Source organism: Myxocyprinus asiaticus, chromosome 38 (assembly GCF_019703515.2).
Source record: "Myxocyprinus asiaticus isolate MX2 ecotype Aquarium Trade chromosome 38, UBuf_Myxa_2, whole genome shotgun sequence".
NCBI lineage: Eukaryota > Metazoa > Chordata > Actinopteri > Cypriniformes > Catostomidae > Myxocyprinus > Myxocyprinus asiaticus.
The window spans coordinates 20,779,861-20,800,061 of NC_059381.1; the positions used below are offsets into that span (position 1 = coordinate 20,779,861).

The following is a 20,201-nucleotide window of genomic DNA, read 5'->3' on the forward strand; positions in this document are numbered from 1 at the left end:
GATGCTGAGGCGCATAGTGCACAGAGGTCACCAACTTTCTGCAGAGTCAATCGCTACAGACCTCCAAAGTTCATGTGGCCTTCAGATTAGCTCAAGAACAGTGCGTAGAGAGCTTCATGGAATGGGTTTCCATGGCCGAGCAGCTGCATCCAAGCCATATATCACCAAGTGCAATGCAAAGCGTCGGATGCATTGGTGTAAAGCACGCCACCACTGGACTCTAGAGCAGTGGAGACGCGTTCTCTGGAGTGACGAATCACGCTTCTCCATCTGGCAATCTGATGGACGAGTCTGGGTTTGGCGGTTGCCAGGACAATGGTACTTGTCTGACTACATTGTGCCAACTGTGAAGTTTGGTGGAGGGGGGATTATGGTGTGGGGTTGTTTTTCAGGAGCTGGGTTTGGCCCCTTAGTTCCAGTGAAAGGCACTCTGAATGCTTCAGCATACTAAGAGAATTTGGACAATTCCATGCTCCCAACTTTGTGGGAACAGTTTGGGGATGGCCCCTTCCTGTTCCAACATGACTGCGCACCAGTGCACAAAGCAAGGTCCATAAAGACATGGATGAGCGAGTTTGGTGTGGAAGAACTTGACTGGCCTGCACAGAATCCTGACCTCAACCCGATAGAGCACCTTTGGGATGAATTAGAGTGAAGACTGCGAGCCAGACCTTCTCGTCCAACATCAGTGTCTGACCTCACAAATGCACTTCTGGAAGAATGGTCAAAAATTCCCATAAACACACTCCTAAACTTTGTGGAAAGCCTTCCCAGAAGAGTTGAAGCTGTTATAGCTGCAAAGGGTGGGCCGACGTCATTTTAAACCCTATGGATTAAGAATGGGATGTCACTTAAATTCATATGCGTCTAAAGGCAAATGAGCGAATACTTTTGGCAATATAGTGTATTTAGGTAAGCGTACCTTTTTAAGGGAATAAACCTGAGATAGAGGTTAAAGCACAGCCAGAAAGACTGGTGAAAGTCATATGAGGGAAAGCTAAGGCACAGTAGCAGGATCCTGCCAAACTGGATTCTGGTCCTCCAATAGAGAGGAACTCAGGCCACTATTACGCAATTAAGAGTAAATGCAGTCAAAATTAAAACAACAAGGGTTGTACTATAACACAACGATTTGCGATGTTCTGCACTGTTTGTTTTCAAATCACTGACTTGCAGTCTACTTAAAAAAAACACAGTGACAGCACCCATGTAATAGGTGTAGGAATTAGGCCTATATATGTAACCTTTGAACAACAAAGTGAAAAAATATATACATTTTCTCACAAATGGTTCTACTAACTTCTTTATTTCTATGAAGACTACTTCCTTTCTTATGATTGCTATTTCTTGGAATTCTATCTCCAATCTTGGCGTTGTTTGCACAGCCTGTCATTGGACACCAGGCGTGCAGAAAACAGTGAATGAAAACAAAACATTTTACTGGGGTACAGCAGAACTTAACTGGGGATCGTGCCTCAGTAAAAGGGTCCAGCAATGCCCCTGCCTGGGTCCAAACCAAATGTAATTTCCAAATTTGTCTTTTATTTTAGGAATTAGGTCAATTTTATGCAAGAAAAGTGACTTTTTGTTTCCACTGGAAAAAAATTCTGAATTTGACAGGAAGAAAATGTAAAAATACTACAGTTAAAAAAAAAAAAAAGTTAATTCATATATTGGTAATTACCTTATGGTATGGTAAAAAATAAAAAAATACATATGATATTACAGTAAAATATTAATAATGTTTTATGGAAGTAAAAAAAAAGTATCATTTACTGTACCTTATAGTTAATGGTGAAAATGTATTTTATGTTTAACAAGACAATGTAAACTAATCCCAGAAGTCCCTGCGTGACCCATTATGTTTGATTATATTTTATTAAAATATTTGTTTCTTCTTGATTTTGATAGCAATCATGTACATTGTGGTGCTTTATGTTACATCATGTGGCCTTTATTACCACCTGTGTTACTATGGTGGTTAACATACATTTAAAAATGCAAAGCAGATATTTGTAGTCCCAGTAGGTTGGTATAATAATATTATACTGTATTATTTAATCATATATTTGGGGATGAGCTGTAAAATACACTCGTTGAGCACTTTATTTGGAACACTATGGTCCTAATAAAGTGCCCGACATGGTCTTCTGCTGTTGTAGCCCATTTGCCACAAGGTTCGATGTGTTGTTTCAGGGTGCGAGAGAGACAGGACCCAAGAGCAGAGAGAAACAGTTCAATAGGATTTATTAATCAACAAAACAGTTCTTTTTTAAACACAAAGCAAACAAGCCCAGGTGAGATCCTCCTCCGAGACGCGGGCAGAGACTGAGGAATCCTCCTCCACGGGTGCAGGGCTTAAGCACCGGCGAAGGCGGTGGAAAACGTGAAGGTAACCACACCTCAAACAGGCTGGCAACCAACAGACACACGAGCAAGCTCCAACTACAAGAGAGCACAGTTAACATTGACAGCAAACAACACCTTCACGTTGACTATCACGGTGACAATAAAAATTATCCAACATTGGACGTGACACACGAGGGGATTTAAATAAGAGGGGAACAAACAAGAGGCAGGTGCCGCTCATAGCTGAAGGTTGTAATGATCAGTGTTCCCATGGAAACAATCAAGGTTCATATGGAAACATTGATTCAGCATGCCAGCGGCACCTGAAACACATAAGGTGTTTCTCCGTGGCCTGGAACGCTGGCAGCAACTGGGGAACGGCCTTCATGGCCGGGGGTGCTGGCAGCGACTTGGGGAATGGCCTCCGTGGCCGCGGGCGCTGGCATCGACAGGGGAATGGCCTCCGTGGCCTGGAACACTGGCAGCGACAGGGGAACGGCCTTCATGGCCGGGGGTGCTGGCAGCGACTTGGGGAATGGCCTCCGTGGCCGTGGGCGCTGGCATCGACAGGGGAATGGCCTCCGTGGCCAGGAGCGCTGGCAGCGACAGGGGAACGGCCTCAGTGACTGTGGGTACAGACAGTAGCAGGGGAACGGCCGTCGTGGCCGTGGACATTGGCAGTGGCAGGGAAATTGCCTCAGTGACCGTCGGTGCAGATAGCAACAGCGAAACAGCCTCCATGGCTGTTGAAGCTGGCAGTGGCAGAGGAGCAGGCATCTGGCTCCTCCTCCTCCAGGTGGTGAATGGTTCACCACATTGAAGCGTGACTGGGTCGAACACTCAACAGAGCTCTGTGCCGAAATCCAGGAACAAGGCGCAACAAGGGCATTTATTGTCCCACATGGCGGTTCCCCACTCCACAGCTACGCCGGTGAGGCGCAGGATGATGTAAGCCACCCTCATTTTCTCAGTCGGGAAAGCAGAGGGCTGCGAAGTGAAAAACAGAGCACATTGGGACAAAAAGGCAAGACAGGATCCCTTACCTGAGAACGGAGCTGGAGGGAAGATGTGTGCCTCTGGGCACCAAGGGGCATGGAAAACATGGGTGTGTGTCCTGCACAGGACTGGGATTGAGAGTATGGCGGAGCTGCTGGACCATCACGGAGAGTTCTGCAAGCTGCGAAGCCATCACTTCCAAAGCACGGTTAGTGGCAGAGATTTGATCTTGGTGTTGTCCAAGTAGGGCTTCTCACTGTGAGAGGGCGGAGCGAATAGATGAATCCTCCGCTGGGTCCGTGTGCGATTCGATCATTCTGTTAGGGTGCGAGAAAGACAGGACCCAAGAGCAGAGGGAAACAGTTCAATAGGATTTATTAATCATCAAAACAGTTCTTTTTTTCAAACACAAAGCAAGCAAGCCCAAGTGAGATCCTCCCCTGAGACATGGGCAGAGACCGAGGAATCCTTCTCCACGGGAACAGGGCATAAGCGCCGGCAAAGGCAGCGACAAACGTGAAGGTAACCACACCTTAACAGGCTGGCAACCAACAGATCAGCGTTCCCATGGAAACAATCAGGGTTCCCATGGAAACACTGATTCAACATGCCAGTGGCACCTGAAACACATAAGGGCAAAACGTGAACACGCTTTGATGAAAACTGACAGGGAACGATGATGCCACAGCCCTCGTCAGACAAAAACTCAACCTGGCAAGATGACAGGGCCATGACATCACAGAGGGTGCACTTTCTGGCAACCACAGCTGCCAGTTTTTTTACCATAAATTTAACAGATTTTTTTTACAGTGTTGATTTAATAATCAAATCCATTTGTAATGTTACATTTGCAATTTAGTAAACATGGATATGACCATTGATGCATGTCCATCTAATCGTATCTTATTTAATTCAAGGTTGTTATCCACTTTTAGTAAGCATAATGCTAATTGATCAGTGAAATAATGTAGATGGAAATGGAGTTTCAATGACAAATCAGAGAAAAAAATGCCATTTCCTCAGCCTATCTATTAGCATGGGGAAGAATACTGTTAGAGTGGAAATCACCCAAAACTCCTGAGGAATCAATGTGGCTCTGTGATGTGATAACATGCTTGAAATGAGACAAAATTAAGTACATCATGAGGGTATAAACATTTCCAAAGTTTCTATCATATTTCGAAACACACGATTTCCTATTTTGAAAGAATGAAGACTAATATTACTAATAATAAATCACATGGAACTTAAAATCTGTGTAGTTCTGACACGTAAGGTCACCTGCAGTAAAGACCACCAGTGTTAGCTTTGATCAAATACAGCTATAATCTTGTATGTACAGACCACCAGTGAGTTAGAGATCACAGTGTAAGCAATGTATTTTTTTTGTATGAACTTCCAAGTTCATGTGCTGGTCTGTTCCAAGGTTATGGACCTTGAGTTTGTCCTCAAGGCTGCTGCTGCAGATCTTAATTCTCTTCCTCTTTTGGCTCACTCTCGTCCTCCAGAGACCCAATTGTATTTTCATTGCCCCTAGTCCTATTAGTGATATCCAAATGAATGGCCATCAGTCTAAGTTCTAAGGTCTGTGTATTGACCAGTACACCTGCTAGACTACGGTCAAAGCAGTAGATGGCACACTGAAGGCGGTCCATGATAGCTAGCACTGCCTGTCGCATCAATAACCATGCCACATCCTCAGATTCGTGAACTCTGCCAAGCTCTCCCAGTGCTCTCCAGGGAACTCAAATATTGCGATGTATCCACTGCCGTTTCAAACCAGTCATGTGCTGGTATAATATCGGGGCTTCGGGGAGGTTGCACATCATCAGCCATTGCTAAGGGTGTTGCCTTGGAATCACCTGGATCAGTCAAAACAAACAGATTTGTACATGTTTATTTAAAATAAACATGTAAAAACACCACAGACCCTCAACAAGAAACATTCAGAAATGACCCAGTGATACTAATATTCATTGATACCATTGTCCAGTCCTCCTGTTACCTATTAAAACCTCTCCCTTTCCCATCAACAGAATCACACGGGAACTCGACACGTTGCTACCAAATGTTCCAGTACCCTGACATCGAACCCACTCTGCTGAGTTACTGATAAACGGCATCCCTCATCATACATTTTTGCATCAATTGAAATGTGTTTACCTTTTCCTGTTGTGCTACTGATACTGTGTGCAAATGCAAATTCAGAATAGTCCCTTGAAACACAATGTCCACAATTTAAAGACTGTTTGTAAATTTACATTTATTGCATTTGAAATCGATACCTTTTGATTCATGATTGTAAAAAAAAATGTGTATACTGTGTTTAACACATTGTTATGTAAACAAATACAGAACATCATCCTTCCTATTAGGAAAAGATGTTGAATATATAAAGCATTCACAATTAGTCAAAAAGAGTCTTTCAGAGGCGTGAAAAACTGAAAGGGAAACAAAAGCTCATATAAGCTCTCTAACAGAGAAAAAGATAACGTTAGCACATAAAGGTAAGGGATACGTTTGTAAAAAGTTATGGGAGAGATTCAGCAAGAAATGGTAAACAGAAATGGTAAACAAAAATTATATAAAGCTGTATATTTTTCCAGGTTGCCTTAAAAGAGGATGGGGTTAAATGACCCCAAAGATCAATGATATATAGTCAGCGATATATTTACAAGCAATAAAAGGAAAATGTATTATTTTAATGTGTTCTCTTGATCAAATTTTAATCTTTATGTTGCATAAATATGCAATACATATGAATGTAGCCTAAATTACTTGTTTTTTCTTCTTTTTTTTTAGTACCTGCACCTTTGTATTGTGGATGTGTATACTTTCTAAGGTTTTATATACATTTCTGAGCCTATAAACTGATATTATATAATTATATACAAATTTTAGCAACTTGAATTTGTCCATTTAAGTTGATTTAACAAGTGGATATCCTAATCTTTTTGTAAGCCTAGGTTGCAAATAAACTACATAAAGGACATGCCCCTGTCTAGCTTATTTGAGAAAAAAAAAAAAATGATAGAAGAAACAATTAAGGGGATAAATGAAGTGTCTCACTTTATTACAGTATTGGCTGAAAAAATAAATAAAAAAATATTCTGGGATTTGTTCATTTAGTATTTCTCAATTTTGGGCTTTTGACTAAGGTAGGAGACTAAGCCCATTATAAATAAAGGTATTAAATCAGGTCATATGACATTTTGATCATAATTAAAAGTATCAGGAAAAGTAACATTTCCAAAAGTGTCCGACTTTGCCCATATTCATCCTATATTCTTTTCCATTAAATTGACTTTCTCTTTATGTTTAATTATTTGTGTAAAATATAAATACATAACCACGAATTTGATGATTGGCAAATTATAAAAAAATAAAAAAAAATGTTTGTTGGAGCAGTGTGAAATGGCCTTAAGAAGTTGATCTTACCCTTCCCATTAGGCAAAGGATCCATGTCTACAGCTGTCTTTATAACTGAAGTGACTTAACACTAACCTGCAAGTTCCTTTACATAGCCTAAACAGGCTTTGGAGTCTTCATCAGTTACTGCACGCAAGATTCTACATTATGCGGTCATAAAGAACAGTATTTTATCATCAGTACATGAATCTATCAGAGCATTTGGCTTTTTGAACACGCAAGGACACACCAAAAGCAGTTCTCGATTTTGTCGATGTACACTGGTGGCCAAAAGTTTGGAATAATGTACAGATTTTGCTGTTTTGGAAGGAAATTGGTACTTTAATTCACCAAAGTGACATTCAACTGATCACAAAGTATAGTCAGAACATTACTGATGTAAAAAAACAGCACCATCACTCTTAGAAAAAAAAAAAAGTCTTCTTTTTTTTTCTCCCCAATTTGGAATGCCCAATTCCCAATGCGCTCTAAGTCCTCATGGTGGTGTAGTGCCTCACCTCATTCCGGGTGGCGGAGGACAAATCTCAGTTGCCTCCGTGTCTGAGACCGTCAAGCAGCACATTTTATCATGAGCAAGAACCACATTATAGCAACCATGAGGAGGTTACCCCATGTGACTCTACCCTCCCTAGCAACCGGGCCACTTTGGTTGCTTAGGAGATCTGGCTGGAGTCACTCAGCATGCCCTGGATTCGAACTCGCGACTCCAGGGGTGGTAGTCAGCATCAATACTCGCTGAGCTACCCAGGCCTCAGAAAAAAGTAATTTTTGATCAAATCTAGATGGGCCCCATTTCCAGCAGCCATCACTCCAACACCTTATCCTTGAGTAATCATGCTAAATTGCTCATTTGGTACTAGAAAATCACTTGCCATTATATCAAACACTGTTGAAAGCTATTTGGTTCATTAAATGAAGCTTAACATTGTCTTTGTGTTTGTTTTTGAGTTGCCACAGTATGCAATTGACTGGCACGTCTTAAGGTCAATATTAGGACAAAAATGGCAAAAAAAGAAACAGCTTTCTCTAGAAACTCATCAGTCAATCATTGTTTTGAGGAATGAAGGCTATACAATGCTTGAAATTGCCAAAAAACTGAAGATTTCATACAAAGGTGTACATTACAGTCTTCAAAGACAAAGGACAACTGGCTCTAACAAGGACAGAAAGAGATGTGGAAGGCCAGATGTACAACTAAACAAGAGGGTAAGTACATTAGAGTCTCTAGTTTGAGAAATAGACGCCTCGCATGTCCTCAGCTGACAGCTTCATTGAATTCTACCCGCTCAACACCAGTTTCATGTACAACAATAAAGAGAAGACTCAGGGGTGCAGGCCTTATGGGAAGAATTGCAAAGAAAAAGCCACTTTTGAAACAAAAATAAACAAAAAGAAAAGGTTAGAGCAAAGAAACACAGACACTGGACAACAGATAAATAGAAAAGAGTGTTATGGATCTTAATCCCATTGAGCTTTAGTGGGATCAGCTAGACTGTAAGGTGCATGAGAAGTGCCCGACAAGACAGCCACATCTATGGCAAGTGCTACAGGAAGCGTGGGGTGAAATGTCACCTGAGTATCTGGACAAACTGACAGATAGAATGCCAAGGATCTGCAAAGCTGTCATTGCTGCACGTGGAGGATTTTTTGATGAGAACTCTTTGAAGTAGTTTAAAAAATTCAAATTGTAATAGTCATTTTTAACGTTATTAATGTCTTGACTATACATTGTGATCAGTTGAATGCCACTTTGGTAAATAAAAGTACCAATTTCTTTCCATAAGAGCAAAATCTGTACATTATTCCAAACTTTTGGCTGCCAGTGTAGTTTGTAAAATAAAATGTTGGCACATTTTACAATATATTTATTACTCTGACTTGCATGCAGGAGAGAGTGAGCAGACTATATGGACTATTACTATATCAACACCATATTACTGTAGTAACACCATGGTTAATTCCATTAAAACTCTAGCCAAATAGCATGGTTACTACAATATTAAGCCTACTATAGTCAAACCTTTCTCTCACCTCCACACCAGTATTTTAAGACACTATAAGGCTCGCTGCAGTGGTTACCAGTATGTAGAAAATTTAATTTAATCAAGAGAAAGAACCAGACATTCTGGAAATAGTCTGTATTGTGCAATGGCAACAGGTGGTAGACTCCAAGGGTATAAATGTTTACGACTTCATCTACAGCTGCTCCACTTGCTGTTCTCCACATCACTTTGTTTGCACCGTCCATGACAATGAATAAGAGCATGCAAACATCAAATAAATGAAAACAAAGAATAATATTACAAAAAAGGAAAATGACTAACATCATTTTATGTCAGGAAATAGTAACTGAGAACACCAGCAGTTTAATTTATTTTTGACAGAGTCTTGAAGGTATAATATTACACTATGCAGAACAAGTTCTTAAAAATCAGAACCAAAAGTACTACTTGTAGACAATCTCTGTCAAGACAATGTAGGACTGACATTTCAGCACATTTCCACAGTTACTTTTTTAGATTATTTGTACTATGTTGATATCCCAGTTATTATAGTCATAACTGTGTTATGTGGACAAAACATGCAAGAATTGATGAGTTTTCATTTTGAATTGAACTAGGCAAGTCTGCAGCAAACACTGTTCTGATCATAGGAATTACTGTTTCTTCTTTACAACATGTGCACAATCATATTTGCCCCTCACTACAGTAAGCTTGACTCCTGGTAAGTCCTGTGTCCTTCCACCTTGCACTAGCACCACATTGTGCTCCTGGAGGTTGTGTCCTTCCCCTGGGATGAACACAACAGCTTCTTTGCCATTGGAGAGACGTACACGTGCACATTTGCGGTTTGCAGAGTTTGGCTTCTTGGGTTTCCTTATCATGGTCTTCAGAATTACAGCTTTGAGCTGTGGCCGCCCAAAAGTGGCACTGATCTTTGGAGGTGGTGGGGAAGGTTTACCTTTACGGTGCATCTGATTGAGTGTGGCCATAGTCCTAGTGAATACAGGTCCAGACCAGAAGGGTAATGAATTAGATGCTGCAATGAAAAACAATGGAGATTGGCATAATTTTATTTCATTCAGTCTGTTATTTAATGTCATAAATAATAAATCAACAAATTAGTCAAAACTATCATTAATACTATATGGCTGAATTACATCTGTTAATATTAACATTTCTGCTTAGATGTATTTATGTATACATGTTTGCTTAAAGGAATATTCCAGGTTCATTTCAGTAAAGTGATTTGATTTCAATTTTTTTGAACATAATTATGTGTCCCCAGTGTGTAGACAATTACAAAATATGGTAAAAGACCATCCCCTTGTTTCTTTCCTTTCCTCATCAATAAAAAACAGTGTCTGTACAGTGTGAATCCAGTATATTAGTTTCCCAGTGGCTACTAATGAAAAGGAAACTCATTTTAAAATATTTAATGGTATATATCTTTCAAGTGAATTTTTAAGACTTCGATTTAACTTTGACCACAACATTTGTATTTTTTGTCAAATTGACAGAGACAACTGATCATCTTTTCTTTTATTGTATGCACTCAAATATTTTCTGGGAAGACATGTCTTATTGGTTGGAAACAAAGGTCCAGTCACTGCCTACTTTTTCGAGAAACCATGTTGTATTCAGAATGTTGTTGGATGACAAAAAAAGTTGAATTTTTCATTAACGTAATGTTGATTCTGGGTAAATTCTTTATCCATAAATGTAAGTGTATGAAGACAAAACCTTATTTCTCTGTATTTAGAAGTGATTTTGTTTGTAGCTATTTTCCATCACTAAATGTATGAAGAGTAAACAGACCTGCAAACTTGTTAGGATGATAAGAGACTTTGGTTTACTGGAAGATGAATGAAAAGACCCCTCTTTGTACATTATAATGTATTTATTTTTTCAATTTATTTGTGTGCCTTGCTTTACTGTTCCTTTTTTTTTTTTTTTTATACACTTATGAATGCCATTATAAATGTATATTTAGTTTGTTCAATAAAAAATGAATAAATAAAAAAAATGTCCCAGCTACAAGGTAAACACACCAAATGTTCTGTTGTTGACTGCAAAAGCGAACACAAGAGTCTTCATGTACTCCCGGCATCTGAGCCACTGAAGACCCAGTGGATTCGTATTATTATTTTTTTTATGGCAATGTGTTTGGAACAGAGCTACAAAACAGGAATATAAAGACATGGTAGAATAAACGATCTGTGAGGTATTTTGAGCTGAAACTTGACAGCCTCATTCTGGGGACACCTGAGACTTATATTACATCGTGTAAAAAGAGGCATAATATGTCCCCATTAAGGCATATTTTTCATTGTCACTGTTGTGGCTTTTATTTTCATTTTATTTTTTCCCTGTAAAGCTGCTTTGGGACATACAAATAAACTGTAATTAACTGAAATTAAATTAAAAATGTATTTAAATCTTAAGAGTGATAATATTGACATGTTTGTAAGACTCACCCTGCAGAACCGACGAGAGCATTGGTCTCATATTTCCCAGAAAAGCCATCTTAATTACTCTTTTTAGACAACTGTGTGGAGCAAATAAAAGAAAAATTAATCACTTCACAATTCAGATGTGCATGTGTTCAATATAACTGTGGGACATATGTAAATCTACTTTGTCAGTGCAAAATAATTATTCTCATTGTACCTGCATTGACGTTGCTCAAAAAGGTTTCTGAAATGTTGCCTTTTCCAAAGTTTTGCAGTAGAAGGAGAAAAGAGGACGAAGGACAATTTTTCAACCTTTACTGTCACTATACTGCCATGTTCGCCACCATGTTACAAGCAGGTTTACCCCGGAAGAAATATTGTTCTTCTTCTATGCATTTTCTGGCAGGATGCAAACCAACTTAAAAAGGTGCACACCGCCACCTACTGTACTGGAGTGTGACGAAGATGGAAAAAATATTTCCTTTATGCTATGTTTCAGACCATTGTTTCTCAAGAATCTTAGTATTTCTGTTATTATTCTGTCAGTTTCTAATCTGATATTTAAGATATTGCATAAAATGAATTCTGTTCTATTCTTTGCTGTTCATACTTGGTACACTTAATGGGAAGAAACTTTATCAATAACAGACCTCTAAATAGTCTATACAGCTTAATACTGCCATCTAGCGGATGGACATTCACATTTAAATGTTAGTTTCACCCAAAAATGAAAATTCTCTCATTTACTCACCCTCATGTCATCCCAGATGTGTATGCCTTTCTTTCTTCTGCAAAACACAAACGAAGATTTTCAGAAGTATATTTCAGCTCTGTAGGTTCATATAATGCAAGTGAATAGTGGTCAGAACTTTGAAGCTCCAAAAAGCACATAAAGGCAGCATAAAAGTAATCTATAAAACGCCACTGGTTAAATCCATGTCTTCAGAAGAGATATAAATAAGTCTGGGTGAGAAACAGATCAATATTTAAGTCCTTTTTTACAAGAAATTATCCTCCCTGCCCAGTAGCTAGGTGGCAATATGCACAAAGAATGCAAATCACCATAAACAAAAGGAGAAGAAAGTGGAGATTTATAGTAAAAAAGGACTTAAATATTTATCTGTTTCTCACCCACACCTATCATATCGCTTCTAAAGATATGGATTTAATCACAGGAGTCATGTGGATTACTTATGCTGTCATTATATTATTTTTGGAGCATCAAAGTTCTGGCAACCATATACTTGCATTGTATAGACCTATAGAGCTGAGATTTTATTTTTATTTTTTTTATCTTCGTTTGTGTTCAGCAGAAGAAAGTCATAGCCTACACATCTGTGATGGCATGAGGGTAAATGTAAATGATGACAGAATTTTTATTTTGGGGTGAACTATCATTTTAATCCATTAAATCAATTAAAGGGATAGTTCACACCAAAACGTAAATTCTGTCATCATTTACTCACCCTCATGTTGTTGTTTCTTCTTCTTACAATGAAAGTGAATGGTGACTGAAAGCAGTTTGCACCAAATCGTCGCTCTTTTTCTATTGCTCTTCTATGAGAACACGCGATAGACAGACGTCTTTGACCACTGCGTTTCATGCAGGAGTGTTGTTTTTTTAGATGCCGTGCCAAGTTAAAAAGAACTTCAACTATTATTATAAAAACCATTAGCTTTTTTAGCGCAGGTATGTGTTCAGCTGACTGTCCCTAACATTTTGCATATAAACAATATATAAAGATCATCTAATTCCCATTATGTATATTTACAGCAGGACTAATTCTTTCAAGGTAGCCCAAATATAGGCCCACTTTTGTGGTTTGCGCCTCTTCATCCCTTGAGAAACTCTTCTCCCAGCAAATACCGTTTACACAACAATTATTGCATTAATATTGGCAATTATAATGTGCTATTCTATTGGGTTTTTATTTTAATTTTTTATTTATTTTTTTGCTGCAATGTATGTGTTGGTCAGGCAAGTACTGGGGACTGGGGTGGGCAGGGACACCAGTTGGTGCTCAACCAGCCACAGAGCACAGTTTGGAATAGTCTTAAATATCACTTTAATATTATTTTATTTTATTTTATTTTTTATTTAACTTTTTTATTTGGCCTCCTTTTTGGAGGACCACTCCAAAAAAAGCTAATCTTAAGTTATTTTATTGCAAACCCTGACACAATGACCACCAGCTTGGTTGGTATTAAAGAATACTGATTCTTAAATCTTTCATTCTTCATATAAACTAAAGTTGTTGTTTTTTTTAATAAACATAGCTTAGCGTTTACATAAATGAACTACAAAATGGAAGAGAGATAAGTTTAAAAAAAAAGTTATTTGTCTATTTTTGAGACAAAACTAGCTGAGAAGTGCAACAGGGATGTATTTGAAGCATTCTGTGTTATTCCCTTTGATGACCACTGAACGTCAGCATTGAGCAGTCTCTTGACTGTGCAATGACACTTCATCTGTTTACATGCAACATTTGTACCATTTAATTTAATTGTTAAGAAAATTGTTAGTTTGATGTTACATCATGAAATCAGCTATTTAATATGTTCATCTTTGAATAGTACAGACAATGCAGATAGTTATTTTCATCAAACTTTGCAGAAAGATGAGAGTGTGCATTTTGGCATTTTCATTATGATTTAAGTGGGCATGGGCTGTTTGTGTGGACGTATCTGGAGGACGCTGAAGAGCAGAGAAGGGAGAGATGAGTTAAAGAGGTATGAGTGAGTCATAAGGAGAGAGGGTACTAATGAATGGGACGGTATGAATGAGAAAGCACAGATGTGTGAAAGAGGGAGGATGAAAGGAAATTCAACAGACTGATTGGAGGAGTGGGAGGAAAGCAGGATGAATAAGCACCTGAAGTCCTTCAAAACACTCCCCATTCCCTCTTCTTCCTCCTCTTTTCAGTTCGGTCTATTTTTATTCCTCTTCATCAATCTCACAAGGACAGGAAGAGAAGACTGAGAGCGAGTTTCATTTAAAGAGAGTTGTGGAGGGACCAGAGATATTTCTGGACATGGGGTGGTAAGATGGCCAGTGGTTCTGTGTGGGAGGGTCAACAAAGCACCGGACATCAGACTCAATGAAAAAACGCATAACCGGATTGACAATTGACAAGCAAACAGTGTTTTAGGGGCTTTGGAGGTGGAGATTGCAAAAGCAAGATCTTTATTTCCCCCAGCAACAGTACAAAACTGGAAACAGAGATTGAGAGCGCTAGGCATACAGGAAAGGCCATATAGGGTATTATCATGCACCTTTAGCTTCCAGGTATAATGGGAAAGTGTGGGCTGACTATTCGCTGTACAGTATGCATTCAACGAACATATGTGTATGTAAGTGTCTGTGTGAGTAGGAGGCTGATTGTCTCCACTGTGCATCTGAGTCAAGAGGGTACGTCAGGAAAAATAGATAGCACCTCATCATCTGCGTCATTCAGTCCTAGGAAACCATGGAGACATTCTAAAAAGGCATTGAATGAAAGGGAGGGAGGGCAGGGCACAATAGAGGGGGCAGCAACAATAAAGAGACACTGATGCACTTCGCTTTGATGCATTTAATTGACTCTCATATACATATTTGGAAAACAAGAGAGCATGAAATTCAAGGACATTCTTTGTGGAAACAAGAAAATATGGTACATTGAATAGGTATATCCTACATAACATAACTTCTGGATCTCCAACTCATGTTTTCTTAATGTATAAAACAAAGGAATATAATTTATTATGGACTGTAAGCATTTCATGCACTGACACCAATACTGTTCTTGTGAACAAAGCTTGATGAAAAGCAGAGTAGAATTAATCCTCTACTTAACCGTAGAACTCTACTATGGCTTCAGAGATACAGTTGTTATTCAGTAGTATTCAACATATACATTCAACTTTCTGTAATACACAGTCTTCACTATAAGTGAATACAAAGTGGCACTTTGTAAAATTGCCTTAAGTATTTTTCCCCTAAGTGACAGTCCAATGTGAATAGGATGCATGTTCATGTGATTCATGATTTTGAATTATAAACATAAATAAATTTTTCTCTCTTTATTCAGTTTAACTCGACAACATTATCTCAGAAAAATAGTAAAAGATGACAATATGCCATACTTCATCAATTAAGTCACAGACTTATGTTAAAACATGTGATCACTGGTTCCATCTGTAAGAAAAAGAGACACAGAAAGAGCCAAGTTTAGACATGAAAACTCTCAAATATGGAAATTTTATACTGACAAAATCTAAAAATCTTTATAATTTCATACCTTGGTAGAAGATCTGATGTCCGTCTTGATGAGGGAGTTGATACAACTCAGCTTGTTGCCTCATGGCAGGTGACATTGGGGCAGCTGCCCCAAACACAGGTTCCATGGTGACCAGTTCCTCTAGGAGGGACTGGGCACAAGGCAGAGCAGGGGTGAGGGCAGGAAGGCCTGGAGCTGAGGCGGACCCTGGGGAGGCTGGGACAGTGAAGGACATCACTGGAGACATCATCTCCGTGTCCATCACACTCTCTGTGAAAGCCTTTCCCTCATCTGTTCGCTCTGCTTCCTGCAACCCACCCTCTGCCCTGCAATTACAGTATGTCGATTGGACGCTACAGAGGTGGTGTACACCAATCAGACTGACCTCCTGTGTGTGGACAGGAGAGCTGCAGCTTATTAGGGCAGGAGGGGAACACTGAGTGTAGGAGAGTGAGGATGAAGAGGGAGGTATGGGGGAGGTGGATGACAGATTTGGAAGAGGGACACCATCTACTGCCTTCTCCTCAAACATAGAGACATCAATGTGAGACAAAGAGCAGTTTGGCCCCTCAAAACAAGCAGTGGGATTGTGTGTGAATTCGTGATTAGGGGGAGCTGATTTGCCTTGTGGGTGGTCGTGACAGAAACCTTCAGCTAAAGTGCTTATATACTGAGCCAGGAGAGAGATCTCCATTCTCTCTCTCTCATTGTCTTTTACCTGAGGGAATAAACTAAAACGGGGTTGTTTAGTGGGTGAGGCCTCTGGGGTTAAAAGGCCTTCCAGAGGACCATGGAATGGGAAATGAGGGACATCTACATACAGAGGTCCCCTGATCTCTGGCAATGCCATGATAATACATTCATCACTCCCTGGGCTATCGGGAGTAGGAGGCAATGTCTCGTAAAGACGTTTGCGGCAGTGTTGAACTGGCACTGTTGACCCAACACCAGCAGACATGGACGCTGGGTGATTTGTTGAGGTCATAGACGGCCTCATTTGACCTGCAGCGCCAATACCTACTTTGCTATGGTCTGATTTAAAGGGCTCGTCACCAAACATGAAACTTCCCCCTCCTAGTCTAGGCGTGTAGGGGGGTGTACAGATATACTCCTCTGAGCTCTGGCGCTTAGGAGATTTGAATGGAGGAAGGGGTGGAGGCACAGCATGGGTTTGGGGAACTGAAGAAATAGATGGGATATTGTTCATGTTGGTCAGATGTTCAGGAGAAACAGGCATGGATGATCTATTTGGCTGCTCTCTGGTTTCTTCAAGCCACATCTGATGACTGCCATGCAGTTGCAGGTGGCTCTCTCCATCCTGAGAAAATCCCTGAAGGGGGTCAGGGCCAAGTGCCATGCTGGATGGCCCAGAGGCACTAGTGAGCTCCTCAGAGGAGCTCCGGCCAGACGTGGTGAAGCTGAAGTCGAAGGACTGAGAGGACAGGCCACTGCTGCTGGGCGTGAAGACCTGGTCTGGGCTGGACAGAGGGTCAGAGCACTGGGATGCCTCCTGGTACAGGAGAGCCAGCTGGTTCTGCTCTGAGTACAACTGCTGACGCACCGACCAAGCTTCAGACTCACTGAGGGATGGGTAGAGAGAAGGATAGAATGTTTGGATTTTTCAAAGTACTATAACAACAATTTTGTTTTACAGAATATTAAAAGCTAAAATGCAGGGAGTCTTTGTACCTAATGACGTAGTTGTGGCTGTTGATGGGATATTCTCCAGTCTCCAGATGAAGAACAATGTAAAGCCAGACCCATGAGTGGTCAGCTGCCTCTACCTGGACCACCATCTCCACCTGCCTCTCACCACCCTCATGCACTGAGATTCGACACATTGACCAATTAATATACCACATAATACACACTCAACATGTGAATCTGAATCTCTAAATCTGAATCATCTAAATCTATGTACTCACATAAGGCGCAGTGCTGTGCAGATGCATGGGAGAGATCGCGAGGATGAATCAGACTGTACCACGAGCGGGAGCGCAGAGTCTCTATGCCATAACCAAGGTACATGCTTATACTGCCAGAGAGAGAAAAGACAAGGTGATTATTCCCTTGCTCTTAAGTACATACTCATCACAACACTGGCAGGGAGACAAAAGACACTTTTACTGGACTTCATACCTGTCCTGAGCTGCATGGATTCTCATGTCTCTGCTGTGCTGTGACTGGAAACAGGCCAGGAGGAACGATTGCTCAGCAGGTGGGGTGGGAAGAGGGTTACTGGCTGAAGAAAGGTGTGGGACATGGGACTCCAGGGGGTAGCAAAAACACACCCACACTGGGTTGGAGGTCCAGTAGGAGGAAGCGTGGAAGGGAGGTGGCAGGCAGCGCGCTCGTACCAGTGTCAGTTTGTTCCCTGATCCCTGCCTCCTCACAAACTTTGAAGTGCTGAATCGGCAACGAAAGAGGCGGTCTGGAACAAAGAATGATAACCAGATCTTTTTATATTGTATACATAGGAACAGTTTGGCCCATTATGAAACCTCAGTTTGTATTAAATGTTATGTTTAAAAATAGGCCAGCAAAGCAGCAGTGTAAATTACCTGTATCAGTTGTGGTGACTGGCACAAGATTGCCTCTCATGATAAAGTGGTCGGCTGGGTCTATAATGTCGTACACGTTATCACTCTGAGCGACCAGATCCACCTGAATGAACGGAGAATAATTATGATCAACATGGACCTATAGACCATATTTCATTTTTGACGGGAATAAAAACAAGGCTGTGAGGGATAGAGTTACACTCTCTTTAATGGCACACACTGTATTCGTCAATATTTCGTCAGCTGAAGGATCAACCAGGCTTTAAACAACAGAAACCCTCAAGAGACTGTTAGTCAGTCCCTCATTGCCTCGTTTTCATTCCCGCCAATGTTTTTATATGGCGCTACTCTGAATAAGGCCTATAATTAAATATGTTTATATTTTACATTTTATACGTTTCTAACCATGGAATGGCCGAGGTGCTCTGCGACGTTGTCCGAAAGATACAGGAGTTTTCCTTCACTAGTCAGCAAGAGCAGATATCCCGGTAACGTGTGCACGAGCTCCGAGAGTTCCGGCAAAGACAGGGGGCTCGCGCTCACATCATGACGTGCCGCTACTGATAAAAATAAAACAACGATTAATTAAATAATTCTTAAATTCAGTTCAGTTAAACCTATGTGTATAGCGCTTTTTGAAATACATATTGTTCCAAAGCAGCAATACAGAAAATAGAAAAAACAAATAAACAGTGCCTTACAAAAAAAGCCTAAAATTAAAGTGCAATATCTTAGGCTATATTCAAAAATAAATAAATAAATAAATAAAAGAAAAAAATTCCAATGTAAAGTTTTATCTTTATCTCCAGCAGTGAGAGACTAGCCTAATACAGCTCAACATCAGCACCATAGACAGAAAGTCAGCTACTTTTCAGAACTCTGGACAGGGGCAGAGATTCAGATTCAGGCTCAGATATGTCCTATCGTATTTAAGCTGGAACATCCTTTATCACAACAACTTCAGTCACAACATTATCTTTTAAAAGTTTTTTAAAAATAAGTTAACCCTACCTTGAGAGAAAAAGACGGACTTTCTTGTGTAAATGCAGGCAAGGGACATGATGTGAAGATACGAGAGCCGAGCTTTGTCAGCATCGGAGATGGGGAGAAGATCCTTCAAGTTGCGAATCTCTGCGTTGATTTGATCTCTGCGAGCCTTCGATGCTCCTTTGGTGGACCGGTACATTTTCTCGCAGGTGGCTCCAAGAACCGTTGGAATGGACAAAGATTCGGGGCGAAATTCCCTTTTGGTCGACTGCCTGCCTGTATAGCTACTCAGCCATCTTTGGGGCTACTTCTTCTGACAGTTTTGAATAATATCTTTGAAAAAGTAGAACTACTTATGAATTGAGATAATCATTTTCCTTTGTCCATATATTCTCAATCGTCTCTTAAGTTTTACTGTTGGTGTTATGTTGAAGTATTGGCCAACTCTCTCTCGCTCTCTCTCTCTCTCTCTCTCTCTCTCTCTTGCTTGGTTTCGTATGAAGATTCTGATGAAAACATTGCATGCAGACTCCTTTATATAGAGAGTGAGCCTGAACAAATGATGGGAGGGGGCGTGCATAAATGGATTTGAGTCCAAGTATATATGCATATTGCTGCTGTCGTTCTATGATTATGACGTAGGATAAAAATGGGATCCCTTTCAACGCGTGGAGCCAGATTTGGACAAAATTAAACGGAGGCAGTGGTCCTTAGGGGCCGTTCAGACCGAAAGACGCAGCGCAACGAATGGAACAGAAAGCAGGTGTCTCGAGACGCGTTTACAGTTGAAGTTATTATAACTTGACGCGGCACGTTTCCACGAGACGCTGAAAAAACGTCAGTCTAACGCATGTTTCAAAAGCAATTGAAAAACAGCGAGGTCGGGCGCATGAAACATGTTTGGTGTGAACGGCCTCTAACTGTCCATCCTGTTGCGCTTAGAGTAGGTGCGTCTGGAGCTGCTGAAACACACATTTTTGCTACTTTGTTATTTTCTTCACTGTTATTTAGACATGTGATTTCGCACAGCTCCTTCTTATGTGATGTTTTAAACCGTGAGGACTTATCTTGGCAATCACATTTCTATTACAGCAACGAACTGTAAATTGATGAAGTTATTACACAACAGTTGCATCTACATTACTAGTAGGAGGCAGATAACTCACG

General features: G+C 40.3%; 2 protein-coding genes across 3 annotated transcripts; both read right to left on the minus strand.

Moving 5' to 3' along the window:
- Positions 1 to 9,090: 9,090 nt before the first annotated feature.
- On the minus strand, positions 9,091 to 11,608 carry mrps12 (mitochondrial ribosomal protein S12). The gene is made up of 3 exons (XM_051676885.1): positions 11,445 to 11,608; positions 11,252 to 11,322; positions 9,091 to 9,813 (listed from the first exon to the last, which is right to left on the minus strand). The coding sequence occupies exons 2-3, from the start codon at positions 11,298 to 11,300 to the stop codon at positions 9,431 to 9,433; spliced, it is 432 nt and encodes a 143-aa protein (XP_051532845.1). The 5' UTR covers positions 11,301 to 11,322; positions 11,445 to 11,608; the 3' UTR covers positions 9,091 to 9,430.
- Positions 11,609 to 14,790: 3,182 nt separating this feature from the next.
- On the minus strand, positions 14,791 to 19,233 carry LOC127428905 (neuronal PAS domain-containing protein 4B-like). Of its 2 annotated transcripts, none has more exons than XM_051677577.1 (8): positions 19,059 to 19,233; positions 18,453 to 18,604; positions 18,048 to 18,150; positions 17,626 to 17,917; positions 17,412 to 17,521; positions 17,176 to 17,311; positions 15,508 to 17,066; positions 14,791 to 15,404 (listed from the first exon to the last, which is right to left on the minus strand). In XM_051677577.1, the coding sequence occupies exons 1-8, from the start codon at positions 19,231 to 19,233 to the stop codon at positions 15,379 to 15,381; spliced, it is 2,553 nt and encodes an 850-aa protein (XP_051533537.1). In that variant the 3' UTR covers positions 14,791 to 15,378. The 2 variants fall into 2 exon arrangements, with proteins under 2 accessions (XP_051533537.1, XP_051533536.1); XM_051677576.1 differs by having other exon boundaries at positions 18,453 to 18,607.
- Between the last annotated feature and the right edge of the window lie 968 nt (positions 19,234 to 20,201).